General features: G+C 38.8%; 1 protein-coding gene across 6 annotated transcripts in view; it reads right to left on the reverse strand.

Moving 5' to 3' along the window:
- The window catches only part of CDC42BPB (CDC42 binding protein kinase beta), an 89920-nt gene that overhangs the window by 38660 nt on the left and 38381 nt on the right, over nt 1-12879 (reverse strand). For all 6 annotated transcript variants that reach the window (XM_054286962.1, XM_054286961.1, XM_054286959.1 and 3 more), the window contains exons 3-6: nt 10374-10457; nt 6711-6806; nt 2257-2405; nt 233-326 (exon numbers count right to left, since the gene is read on the reverse strand). In XM_054286962.1, coding sequence (XP_054142937.1) covers nt 233-326; nt 2257-2405; nt 6711-6806; nt 10374-10457 — 423 coding nt within the window. The remainder of the gene's footprint in view (nt 1-232; nt 327-2256; nt 2406-6710; nt 6807-10373; nt 10458-12879) is intronic.

Raw genomic sequence — 12879 nt, forward strand, 5'->3', positions numbered from 1 at the left:
ACAGAAAAATATAGCAAATGATAACTTGAAAAGTTAGGAGACTGTAAAATAAGGAAATTAAAGATTTCAAAAACTCATTTAAGTATGTTGAGTTATACTGCACCCTCAATTTTTAGTGTGTCAGAAAGTGCACAGTCTATCACATCCCTGATGATGTCTGATCTTTAAAACCAGCAACTCACTCAGAAGGTCCCACTATCAGCAACCCAAATAAATGGAGCTTCATACATACTGTGCCATCTTCACTCATTTTCAGACAGGACCCAAAGTCTGCCAGTCGTATGTGGCCGTTCATGTCCAAAAGAACATTATCAGGCTTTATGTCCCTGTTGTAACAGACAGAAGTGAAAGGATTTAAACATACAGTATTAGCTCTGCTTGTAGAGATTAATCTTGCATCAAAATAACATAGAATCTTACCCAATGATGTAAACTCTTTTTGGTACTGTTTATGACTCCCTCCCCATGACCAACCTTAAAAGCCACCAGTTTGGTTGCACCATAAAATCTGCAATTATTTTCAAATGTGAAGTACCAAATGCTACTACATGTGTTGAAAAACTTAAAAACTCCACAACACCTTCAGTTTCATCTTTAAGGAGGAGACTAGAATTACCAGGAGTAAACAAAAACAAGGTGCTCTTTGCTACACAGATGTGGAAGCTGACAATGGCTGAGTTTTAAGGTGCTGAATTCCAGTTTCACACTTGACATTTATGAGAAAAATCGCGACAGATTTAACAAAGGGCCCTCATATATGTAAAAAGCCTGCCAACTTGATACATTTTTCCAACATAAACTTGAATTAACCTTTTTTAACCAAAGGCTAATGCTCTGAAATTAATTACTGAAATGTCACTAATACCGCTGCTCATTAGCAGTATTAATACAAAATAATAAATGCTAATCTATGCCTGTCTACATGAATTTAAATGTTAAATCTGTATTTACTTGTCATAATACATAAAAATATGTGCTGAGAAAATTGGACTATGTCACTGTGCTTCCCCGAAAAATAATTACTAATTCTGCATTGTTAAACTTATTCCATTAATTTCAGTTCCAGATATTGTCAACATTCCACAGCCACAAGTCAAGCTCAGTAGTTGCAGGGGACTATAAAAACTAATCTACAACTATACACTGATTTGTTTGTTTTTTAAAGAACAGTGCTCACAGTGGCACTTGCAGCAGGAGCCAATCTCTGCTTGGCATGCAGCTCTCACTTGCCTCAGGGACCAGCAGTGCTGCTCAGAAAGGCTTAATGCCTCCTCTCTGAGCTCCACTGTCTCCTATCTGCAGCTAACAGGTCATATAAGCCCTTAAAGGGTCCTTGAAACCCTCTCCAGAGCAATCATGCCTCCTCCTCATCCATTCCAGTTGCCAAGCAGTAATTTCTTGGGCACTGGCACACGTCCTGTTCAAGGCACGTGTTTTGGCCACAGAGCCACACTGCTATTGCCACAACAGACCTGCATTCAGCCCTGTGAAAGATGTAGCTGCTCAGTAATTTCCTTGGAAATTGGTGCAATGGTGCCTCTGGTGAACTTCTCTGAGGCTGTAACATTTTTAAATCCCCAAATATTGTCCACATTCACTCATAAGAGTTTTAGAGTTTAAACATCTTTTCAAAACAGCAATCAAAATGCAAACAAGAAGAGTTCAACGCATTATAACTGAGAATCCCTGATGCTTTTTGAACTTTAACTGTACAGCTACTACATCTACTACCATCAAGCTTACTTGATGGTAGCCACTGATTCAGAATACACATCTTGTGTGCAAAAACAATTAGACCAGCACATGCCCCCTGATTAGAAAACCTGTTTGAGGATGATCTCAGGTAAGTAGATGCACTGATGTTATCATGGGCTTACTGTGCATAAATTTTGCAGGATGTCTGAACCTCTGTAGAAAGTTCAAACCATTTCAAACTGCTTCAAACTTCTAGGTTGCTTGGACAAAGGCAAATAAATATTTATTAAGCGAATTGAGAATAAGTCAAGAGCCCTGATTAAAAATAGAACAGACTTTAAAAGGTTAGTCAGATAAATGTCACTGCTTCTGATACCAATCCATCAAAACTTGATATTTAAAATAAAGTAGCTTATACAGCTATTATACAGCATAAAGTAAACATGTATCTATAGTAGTTTGCTTTTGGCTACTGTGTGCATTTGTATACATAGCAGTAAATTTGGGATTAACTTCAAATAACTGTACCTGTATATTTTGCCAAATGAGAAGGTATTTTACCTGTGCACATAATGCAGCTCATGTATGGAATGTATAGCAAGCACCATTTCACCAATGTAGAACCTAGCCATATCTTCAGGAAGCTTGTCTTCAAACTTACTGAGAAGTGTCAGCAAGTCACCACCAACATAGTAGTCCATCACTAGATACTGAAAATAGAGAAATAAAGCAATCAAGTACCGAGAGACAGCTGGCAAGAAAAAAAAAATAAAGTTCATCAGTTAACACCTGCAAAAAACCCTTTCACTATTTTTTCTCAGTGTCTGTGGAAAGCAGTCAAAATTGGTGGTCTACTTTTATTTACTTAGTATAAAAAGGTATCATATTCCTTTATTAATCACAATAAGAAAGGCACATCAGCACTTAGTTCCTATGATAAAAAAAACACCCAAACAAAATATGACAACAACAAAGATGTAAATCATGATGAGTTTATTTCTGTCTTAACTAGTATCACAAAGAAAATGATCTAATATCACCAAAACTGATGTTATCAACTCTTAAACTGAAAATTTCCAGAGGATGATGAAAGAAAAAAAAAAAGTATAGCTAAAATCAATATTTGATGCAGCTTAGTCTAAAATATACATTTTATTACTTTTTTAGCTATGGTACCATTTCAATACTACTCATTGCTCCTGAAGTGGCACTTATCACATCAACATCTTCAAATACTCATCTTGGCACATTCCACACCATGGATGCACAACACAGCTGGCAGGAGTCTGATGACACTGTACATTACTATACTACACAAGGATGCCCATAACCAGCCAAAAGCACTGTCAAGCCAGAGGCATTAAAGTGGGAAATTTAAAAGTCAAACATTGGTGTGGTTTTGACTATATTTCAGTGAAAAAGTAAACAACCTCCTAGACCACAGGCACCATCCCATCCATGGAAAGGACCAATACTCATAGGGTGACATGAAAGAAAAGGGCTCAGGCATGCTATTTGTTTCTCATACCACAAAACAAGGATTATGTTTGAGGTATTTCTTAGCAATATCCACCTAAGTCCAGACCATCACTTCAAGTATAATGACTTCATCTAGTACTACCAGTCTTGAGCCATTCTGTTCCATGCTTCCCAAGATTATTTGATATGTGGTTTTAAGACTAACTTGGCTTATTCTGGAATTAAGTTTTCAAAGTCATCGTCTTTCTCCTCAAAGTAAAGTGACCTAGAATCCACTGTCCCTGCCACAGATTCATCTTCCATAAGGGAAACAAATTAAAGAAGATAGAAATGCAAAGAACATGAAGTGCAACACTAGTCATTTCCTCACTATCTTCTGGATTAAAAGAGCGATTCCAAAAGCCACAAGTTTTGATATTTTTCTCTATTTTACTCAAACTACTGCTTAATCTGATAAGCAAATTGCATCATTTATGTTGAAATCAATCTGTGGGTATTGCTCCAAGGAACTTTAAACATGTACTGAGCACTGTACACACTCAACACTTACGTTTGAAAACAAATTGCTACAGACAGAAACCATCAGTCTTCTACAAGGGGTATTATCTTGAAGTATTTTCTCTCAAATTCAAGGCAAAGAGGCTTTATACAACCTTCTGTGGAAAGTGAAATATCTTCTCTGTCAGAGACAGGGTAATGCACTTCTGTCAGCTCCCAAAGCATTTATAACTCAGCAAGAACTCAGGTGACCCATGAAGGAAGCCACTTGGATCACAGAAAGATGGTGACATCTCGTCTTTGAGGAAGCAGAACTTTATTAATCTTTCAATTCAAAATTATCTGCTTGCCAGGAGGTGCTTCTCCCTTCTTAGGGGGTTAAAATAAAAGCTGTTCTGATGCTGAAATCTCACAGCAGTGAATTTCTTCCAGGGAAGTGACTACATTGAACTGTGAGAGTAGTTAGGAATCAAAGGCAAAAAGGATGTCAAAATACTCTCATGAGTACCCAGTACCTTTGAGAGGCTGACAGCAGGGAAATACACATATGTTCTTTTTCATGAATGGGACTGGGAAAGAAAATTAAGAGATCTGAATCTGGAAGAGATGGAGAACTTCAAGTTCCATGCAAGTTCTCAGTATTCATGGACTATGTTTCACTTACATCATATCTGCTTCAGCCAAATCACCAAAGGCTGATTTAACCCATCTTCACATAGTCTGTGTTTCTTATGAAAGCTTTTTAAGAAGCAGAAAAAAGTTATGCAGCATTTCTATGTAATGTCACTTAAGAATTGGCTGTTTAGAAAACAGTAATGCATGATGCATTAACTTGAAAGGTTTTAAAACCACAAGAGCAGAACCAGAAAATGAACTCCAGAACATATGTATTTCATAGAACTTTGTATTTCTTGCTTAAATAGAAGATTTGCATTATCAAATGCTCAGTTAATACTAAAAGCAGAGAACAAAATTAAGTACTTTTAGACTCTCCAAAGGCAGGTACTTACTACTTTTCTATGTCAGTATCTTACTTTTTCTTTGTCTCATTCTGAACCCTTTATCATGCAGCCAGAGGAGGCAGAGCACTAGCTGGGAGAAGACACAAGGCTCTCCCTGTGCTCAGGGTTAGCTTATGTGGTTTTGCATTTAAGGATCACTAGATATAATGCACAGACATCACTGGGAGAAAATACTGGAACCTAGAGATTTCTCTTGCAGAGGACCAGGTTGGAAAACCAAGCTCTGTTGTCTGTTCTTGTTTTGTTCTCAGCTTTGTATTCCCTTCTGCAAGGACCATGGATGAAGAGCACAGCTAAAAAGTAAACTAAATCTGCCCAGGCTCTGTAACAAGGCAGCACTCTCCATGATGAAGAAAAATGTAGCTATAAACTTCTTCAAGCTCCAAAGAGAATTGAACAGAGATCTCTTAGCCCCTGGACAAGCACTACATGGTACAGAAGAGAACCTTCTGTCCAGCTTTTTGGATGAATTGATTTCTTGATGTGTTTCACCTTTTCTTCATGCATCATTTACAACGCTGACTGAGATGCAGATCCCCTCCATCTGTGAGCACAGACACTTCCAGGAGATGGTTTCTGAGTAACAGACCAAACTGGAAGGCAGCACCTCAGCACATGCAGGAGCAGACCTCAGGCAAGCTGGGAATCTGCTGACTTTGGCTGCCAGGCAGAACTGTTGCCTTCTTAGATACTGGAACTTAAATCAGATGTCTACATTCTGCTGTCAAGTGAACTTCAATATCTAAACACCTCTGGGAACTTTGGGAAAAGATTCCCCCTCTGTGCTGTCTTTGCTCTTGCTTGTTATCTCACACAGCTAACAATTTTTCCTTAGGTAGCTCATTCTTACAAGCTACTTGGAAATACAGAACAGAATGTTTTTATGCAAGTCTGAAGGTTGCTTCTGTGGGAATTTGAAGCTACAAGCTGATGTGAAATCATGAGGTAGTGCTAGAGACAACTAAACTGCCAGAGATTGAGAATCTGCACCTATCACAAACCATTCAATGGAAATAGCCTGTAAAGGAGGGCCTAAGATGTGGCTGCTTATTTTCCTCCTATGCGCTTGTTATTCTAAAAATACTCCAAACATGACAAAATAATGCGTTTTGTCTCAGCATCTGGAAATGTTTGAGCATTTACTAACTCTTGCTTAGTTCTTGAACTCTTTGGCAGCCTTTTATAAATACATTTTTCTAATTTACATTCATGACTTGCTACCATGCTACTAAAGTGTTTAGAAGGTGAAAACTTTCACACTACAGCTATGTCAGATGTTACAGAAACAGCAGGTTTGCAAACCCAGCCTGAAGCAGCCACGGGGAACCTGTATGGTTCAGTCTATTGCAGAATATTGGGGCTTTACTGACTTTGCTCCTAACCAGGACTCTGCTGTATTCTGTGACTGAAGGAAACAGGTTTGTATGTCACAGTTGTAGTAACCAATCATAAAGAAATGCCACAGGAGTACAGATTTTCTTTTCAACTGTTTGCTAAAGTCTCTCAAATTATTGAGATGAACAATCTGCTGATTTAAAGACATATTTTATAGAAATACTTTCAAGAAATAGGCTATGTTTTCCCCTAAGGATTTTAAAATACCAAACATTTAAATTACTTTTGCCAGTTTAAAACAAAATCTTGCTTTAAAAGATATTATTCAAGTTTAAAATAAAGTATTTCTTACTTTCACAGAGTAACACATCTCAGATTACTTAACTGCAACCTTATCCAAAATACTAAATTTGAACATGGTATTTTTTATGCAAAGAGAGATTAGTTAATTTAAGATGGTTAACTAAATCTCTATATACTACAGTCCTTCACAACCTTCTCACTCTCCTGGAGTTACAGTCAGTCCCTTTGAAGTTATGCTTCAAGGAGAAAACAAGAATGTTGAAACACTGCTGTGAGGCATGAGGCGGATGGATTTAATACACTAATATGTTTTAAATATACCAAAAATAAAATTCTTTCACAACCCAGAGCCTTTATTTACTGATGAATCAAACATACCAAATAGTTCTCATCTTGAAAGGCATAGTGCAATGTAGTAATCCACTGACAATCTCCATTCACCAGGACATTTCTCTCCTCTCGGAAGCAAGCTGTCTAAAGGAAGAGAGGGGGAGAAAAGCCATTGTCAACATCAACAAGTAGTTTTCACAGGATGAATATATATGGATGTTTTATGGGATTATTTCAAATTACTGAACAGAGGTCTCTATTCATGGGGGTTCAGTCTACACAAGTGACATGCCAGGGAATCTCTGCAGGTTTTAATCAGGCATTCAGTCACTCTAATCCTGACTGCGACTTTAAACAACAAAACCAAACCAAACCAAACCAAAAAACTCCAAATCGAATTAACCTCCCCCCCACCTTCCCTCCCCCCAACAAATCCCAAAAAACTCCACACCAACACACAACACCCCCCAAAAAAAGCCCACAACCAATTCAAGTCAAAGCTAAATCTTTGTTTTACAAAACATTTTTAGAAGTAGAAAATAACTTGTCACTACCATCTGTAGCAGAAAGATAATGGCTCTGATTCTTCTGATAAAGACTCTTATGAAAACAGTTTCATGTATACTTTTTTTACAGTACAGTCCCAGTTCCAGACACTGCTAATACACTATGGGAAATAAGCAGATTTTACCATTACTGTCTTATCTTTGTCCAGTATAATATATTTTTATTTTCAATAATCCTTCCCCAACTTCAAACAGCACACTGCAACCCTTCATAGAAGCAAGCTCTGTGTAACAGGTTTTCTCAGCATCTTTACATAAAACCAACTTTCATAAACTTCAAGAGAGTTCTCCCCAATAAAAACATATTAATGTTTTTATGGGATCAGAACTATCATGAAACAGACCTTGGGACTCTTCTACTACTCTCAATTCAGAGAGACATTATCAGGATATTTGACAGCTACAGATTGAGGTGTTTGTGTTCTAGAAAAGAACTAATTTTTTTTTAGTCATTGCCACTTCTTCAGATGTCTTAGAAAATGTACTAAGGAAATGTGCCTGGGAAGCCCAAGCCTTACCATATACTGACTGCACCTTACGAATGGATCTTCAACTATTTTCCCCTCAAAGGAAGTCAAATTCAATCTACAATTTTACTGAAGAAGACCATGCTGTGGTCACACTGTAAATTAGTAATCACTGGTGCAAAGAGAAGTAAATTGTAATTAAATGCCAACTGAGTGGTTTAACAGTTTATGAATTCAAGGCCAAAGCAGCGCTCTGCAAAAAAGGCTGGCAGCTCCAGCAGCTCCAAGTAATCCTATCCCCTTCCCACAGCAGCAGAGCATTGCACTTCCCAGCTCTCCTGGCACCACAATGTGAGGAGGCTGCCAACACACAGAACTAGTTTGTTTATTTTTGAAGACATCAGTCCCTTGATCCAGTTCACTGTGCAACCTCAAACAGCGAGGGAATGTTATGAACACTGAAAACCCAGTAATGCTGCTGAACACTGCATCTTGAATTCAGAGCATAAAATTCTCCTCCTCTGCTTACACCAGCTTAAAAGGCCTTGAGACGTGACTTGAAAAAGCATGACAGGCTACCTAATCAGCCAGTCAGGACTTATTTGGAACTGTCAACAGTAATACACTAATGACTTTGTATTTTGCTGTGAGAACAACGAATACAAATGGTCCTTACCAACATAAATGGCATGCCTATTTTTGCTTCTAACCCATTTATGGATGTCAGGTGATATTCACTAACCTTTCTTTTATTTTAGTGGCTTCCAACCATATGGGGATTTTTTTCTTGCAGCTGATACATGAATAAGCAGTATTTTGCTAACTTCTTGCTATGTTTTATGTCATGCACAACAAATATAAACCAGTGAAACAACATGCTTCCTAACCCACTCATACTAATAACAATAATATTTTAATATAAAAATAGGTGAGGTGGATTAATAAAATACTTGAAGTCTGCTTTTTCAGTGGAACTCTCCATTTAAGAGGCTACTGCATTCTTGCAGGCTTCATTTTAAAAACTAACAGGTTTTACCACATTTGGGAAATTTTTAATACCCAGATGTTGCATGAACTTGATATGCAGGTTGTAACGTCCTGCTTATCCAGAAAAGCCAAATCAAGCAAGCAAACTGATCAGGAAAAGACAAAGTGGTCCTGCAGAGAAGACAGTTCCTTTATTGTCCTTTGTAGATGGGGAAAATCAGCAGACAGAAACTTTTTTTTTGACTGTTACTTTTCCTAAGTTTGTCTTGGGAAAACTATTGCTCATTATACATCCTTCATGCCTGCCTGAGAGGATAAGACGAGTTAGTTGCATGATTAGAACACAATTTGTAAACAGCTGTCTTCTCTACATGCAAAAGCTGCATCTACTCAGGCCACTTAATGAAATCACTTTAAAAATGACTGAAGTAAGGCAGCATAGCTGTACTTCCATTGGAGTCTGGGAGACCCCTGCAAATATTTGTGTTTAAAACAATTCTATACTGACCAATGAATTAACACAGCTGAAATCTGCATAGAAAGAGCACCAAATTTCCCTCCTCCAGGGAAAGGCTTAATGCAGAACTGCTGATGCAGCACAGCCCAGGGTGAGAAATCTCCTGACAGCTCAAAGGAGAGCCGGGTGGCAGCGGCTGCTGCCGCCTCTAAAGAAGGGCATGGATGGATGGATGGACAGACTGTGACTAAATCAGGCAAAGGCAGTGGTGAAGAGGGGCTTAACAAGAGGGAGGAGATTTTGTCACAGGAAAAGGCCTGGCACTGACTCACTGAAAGGAAGGGAGGAACTAGGAAGGGCAGGGTGGGGGGAGGAGGTGTCAGGAAGAGGACAGAAGAATGGGACAGGGAAGGGTCAGCAAGCTCAGACCTCAGCAAAGCCACTATTGCTTGCCCTTTATCAAAACTGCAGCCAGTCATGATGCAATACATGTCTTTTCTCTTCAAATCTATTGCTCATTTATCTGCTAACTTACATAATATTATGTATGTGCCATAAGGTTTTCCTCTACCATGGAGGAGTATGTATCCTAGAAATACCTATCCTAGAAAACTGCTTCCCACTGTGTATTCTTAGTATTCTTTTCCTGATGTGTGAAGTACCATTTGCCTTTACATTTACAGAATTTGTTGTGACAATGTACACCTCCTTTCGCCAAAACACCCCTTCTCAAACAGATTTACCTTCTTAACACATTTTGTTTTACAATCTGAATCTGATCCCAAAATATTTAGTTATAGTTTTACTTGCTATATAAATCCTGTTACATACTGTAGGGATGCAAAGCTCCTTAATGGATGTTTCTGAATGAAGAGAAGAAAGACCTTTTTCATAACATTTTTGTATACAGCTGTGAATGTCATAGTAGCACCAATCTCAGCTTTCATGTAGTCTTTAACTTGCCTTTACTGTAAACAAAAATCTGGCCAATAAATTCAGGGTAAGAACTAGGGCAGACTGTCTGGTAAATGAATACACAGTAATGCTGAGAACAACAGATGCCTGGAAGGGACTGTCAGACTTGATTGCATTAAAACAGCTTAAGGGAAAAAAAAGAGAAAAGAACGAAGCTCCTATGCTCATGAAATAATTCTTCCTAATCTGGAAGAGTTTCAATGTAATCTTCCTAATGTAATTTTAAAAATTCTCTGTGTTAAAAAACAGTATTACTTACCTCTGCCCTTTTAAGCATTTCCCATTTATTTAGGATTTTCATTGCATAAATGCGCTCTGTACACTTCATTTTAACAACTGCAACCTGAAAAATTAAGATATCTTTAACAGGAGCATGGTCAGGAAAATACAATATTTAAAGGTATCAATACTCACACAAAAGCATGGTCAGAGAAACACAGTTTTCAAACAGTTTAATTTCACAAATCCATAAAATAAGTTACTAAGGAGTATTCAGTGATCAACTGCCACATTGATGAACTCCAGTCTGAGTCTTGGCTCCTTCTGTATTCCCCCAACATTACTACTGTGTGCTTGATGCACCCTGTGTGGTCAAGAGCTCATGATGAAGTACATGGGGGATGATACAGGAGGGGCATGAAGCTTTTCATATGAAGATGTGCAGTAAAGCTGCATTGTTTCCCAAGAACAAGTGGGGCTTGTAGTCATGCCTGCAGCCAGTGGGGCAACATTTAAAAGGGCAGCCTGAGAAAACAAGAAAGGCTGCTGTCAATAGAAATACACTACATTTGACTAATTTGTTTTCACATTTCAGGTCTCAGAAACTTGAAAGATATTTGCAAATTAGCATGCTTTTGTGTACCTTATTCAGATATTTTAAAAGAAAAAAATATTAATTTATTTATTCACCATTTTGCTTACAGCATTTTACTATGCATGTTGTGAATGAGACTTACACTCATCTATTATGAACAGTAGCTCTGCACACAGCTGTGAATGGAAGAAAAAAACAAGAATACAAAAACTTCAAGGCTTAGGAATGCAAAGACTTTATTTTGACCAAGAAAATGTACTGTTATTGACCAAAGTCAATGTATTCTCAAAGACCAAAACTAATTCTTCTTGTGGTAACGCCATAATTTCCACAAAGTTCTTCCAGTTGGCAAATAGAAAAACAGGCATCATGACTAACACAGCAACATTTTCACAGGACTATACAAGGACTGCTTGAATATTTCTACTGCTATTTCTACTGCTTCTCAGCTCATCTCTGTTTCAGAAGCAGAAAACCAACCAGCTTTCATTGCTTCCAACAGAGCTCTGAATAGCTGTGTGAAAAGGAATGACATCACCTCGCCTCTTCTGTTGTTTAAAAACTCTTATCTAGAAAGGATTCAGCTACAGCAGCTTTAAGAAGCTGCTGACTATAAAAAAAGGTTGGAATAGTGCATCAAGCAGAGCAACGTCATAAAAAGTCTTAAGTCTTGAGGAGGGAAGAGGGAAATGTAGTATCACCCTGTACCTTACCAGTAAAGAAGTTCCAAATGAGGGGCAGGGAAACTGCGGCTTCTCCAGTAACACAAGAACAGGAAATTCATATTAACACAGACACCTCAGCCTGCAGGTACATAGCTCAGCCCTTCACCCCTCAGAAAGTGAAGCTCCACTGAGCAGGTCACAACAGTGGGTGACAGCACCTTGTACACACCTGCACAGCCATGTAACAGACACATAGCTCTGAAAAAAGGTACCCACTGCAGGAAAGACGTGGGAATCTGGCCCTGGACACAGCTGGGAAAGGCACAGCACTAAGAAGCAGCTTCTCTAAGTGAATAGAATATCCAGAGCTACATTACAACCCCAGTGTCTCCTGGCCTACAAACACCTCCCACTGCTCCTGCCGTGGGGGGAGGATGAGCAAGACAAGAAAGTCTCAAACCAAACACATGAGGTTCCTTGGCAAGTATGAAACTGCTCAACTGACCTTCTGTAATGGCCTTAAATGTAAACAGCCTTTCTCCACTTTTCATCACACTTAAAAGTCACTGTAAAAACCTCTCTCCATTCACTTAATTGGGTCATTACCCCAATCCAGCTGAAGGCACACTGTAAGTCAAACAGTGCATTAAAAGCTTTGAGAAACTGCAAGATGCTGACATTACCCACTACACTTTTTAAACTGTTCCAGAGGGAACACGGTGACTCAGGAAATGTTCACCCCTCCAGTGCAGGGCCAGGGACAGAGCAGCACCAAGGTGACCTGCTGCAGAGGAGAGGTTACCTGCTGCAGAGGAATGAACCAAAGCCTGCAGCAGATGCAATTTGCAAGCGCAGCTCTGTGAGCCCCGCTGTAGCAAGATCAAGTTTCGTAACACCACAACACCAGAAGTGCTCAGCCATTTGAGTACAAACACAGTGCACAAATCAGAACCCAGATAGGCATCTACTGCACTTCATCTGAGGCCATCACTGTCCAAAGGCATTGCAGGATATCACAAGTTTGGAACATGCTCAAGCGCTGAGGAGCGATGGAAGCCTGGCATCACGGAGGGCAGGCACAGCTGAGGAGCTGTGTAAATGTTAGAACAAAGTGGCAAATGAAACAGGCCTGGAAAAAGAAGAAAGGAAAAGAAGAAAGGATGCCAAATCTGTAGGACTTATTTAGCAATTCCCCAGTCACTAACTATATTAGTGCTATTTATTTTCAACTGAAAAGACTGCTTTAAAAAGACCAATTTAAACTTTCTGGAGGAAGATAATTGTCT

This window comes from Melozone crissalis, unplaced genomic scaffold (assembly GCF_028551555.1).
Source record: "Melozone crissalis strain CALT ecotype California unplaced genomic scaffold, PUWL_Pcris_2 ptg000056l_1, whole genome shotgun sequence".
Taxonomy (NCBI): Eukaryota; Metazoa; Chordata; class Aves; order Passeriformes; family Passerellidae; genus Melozone; species Melozone crissalis.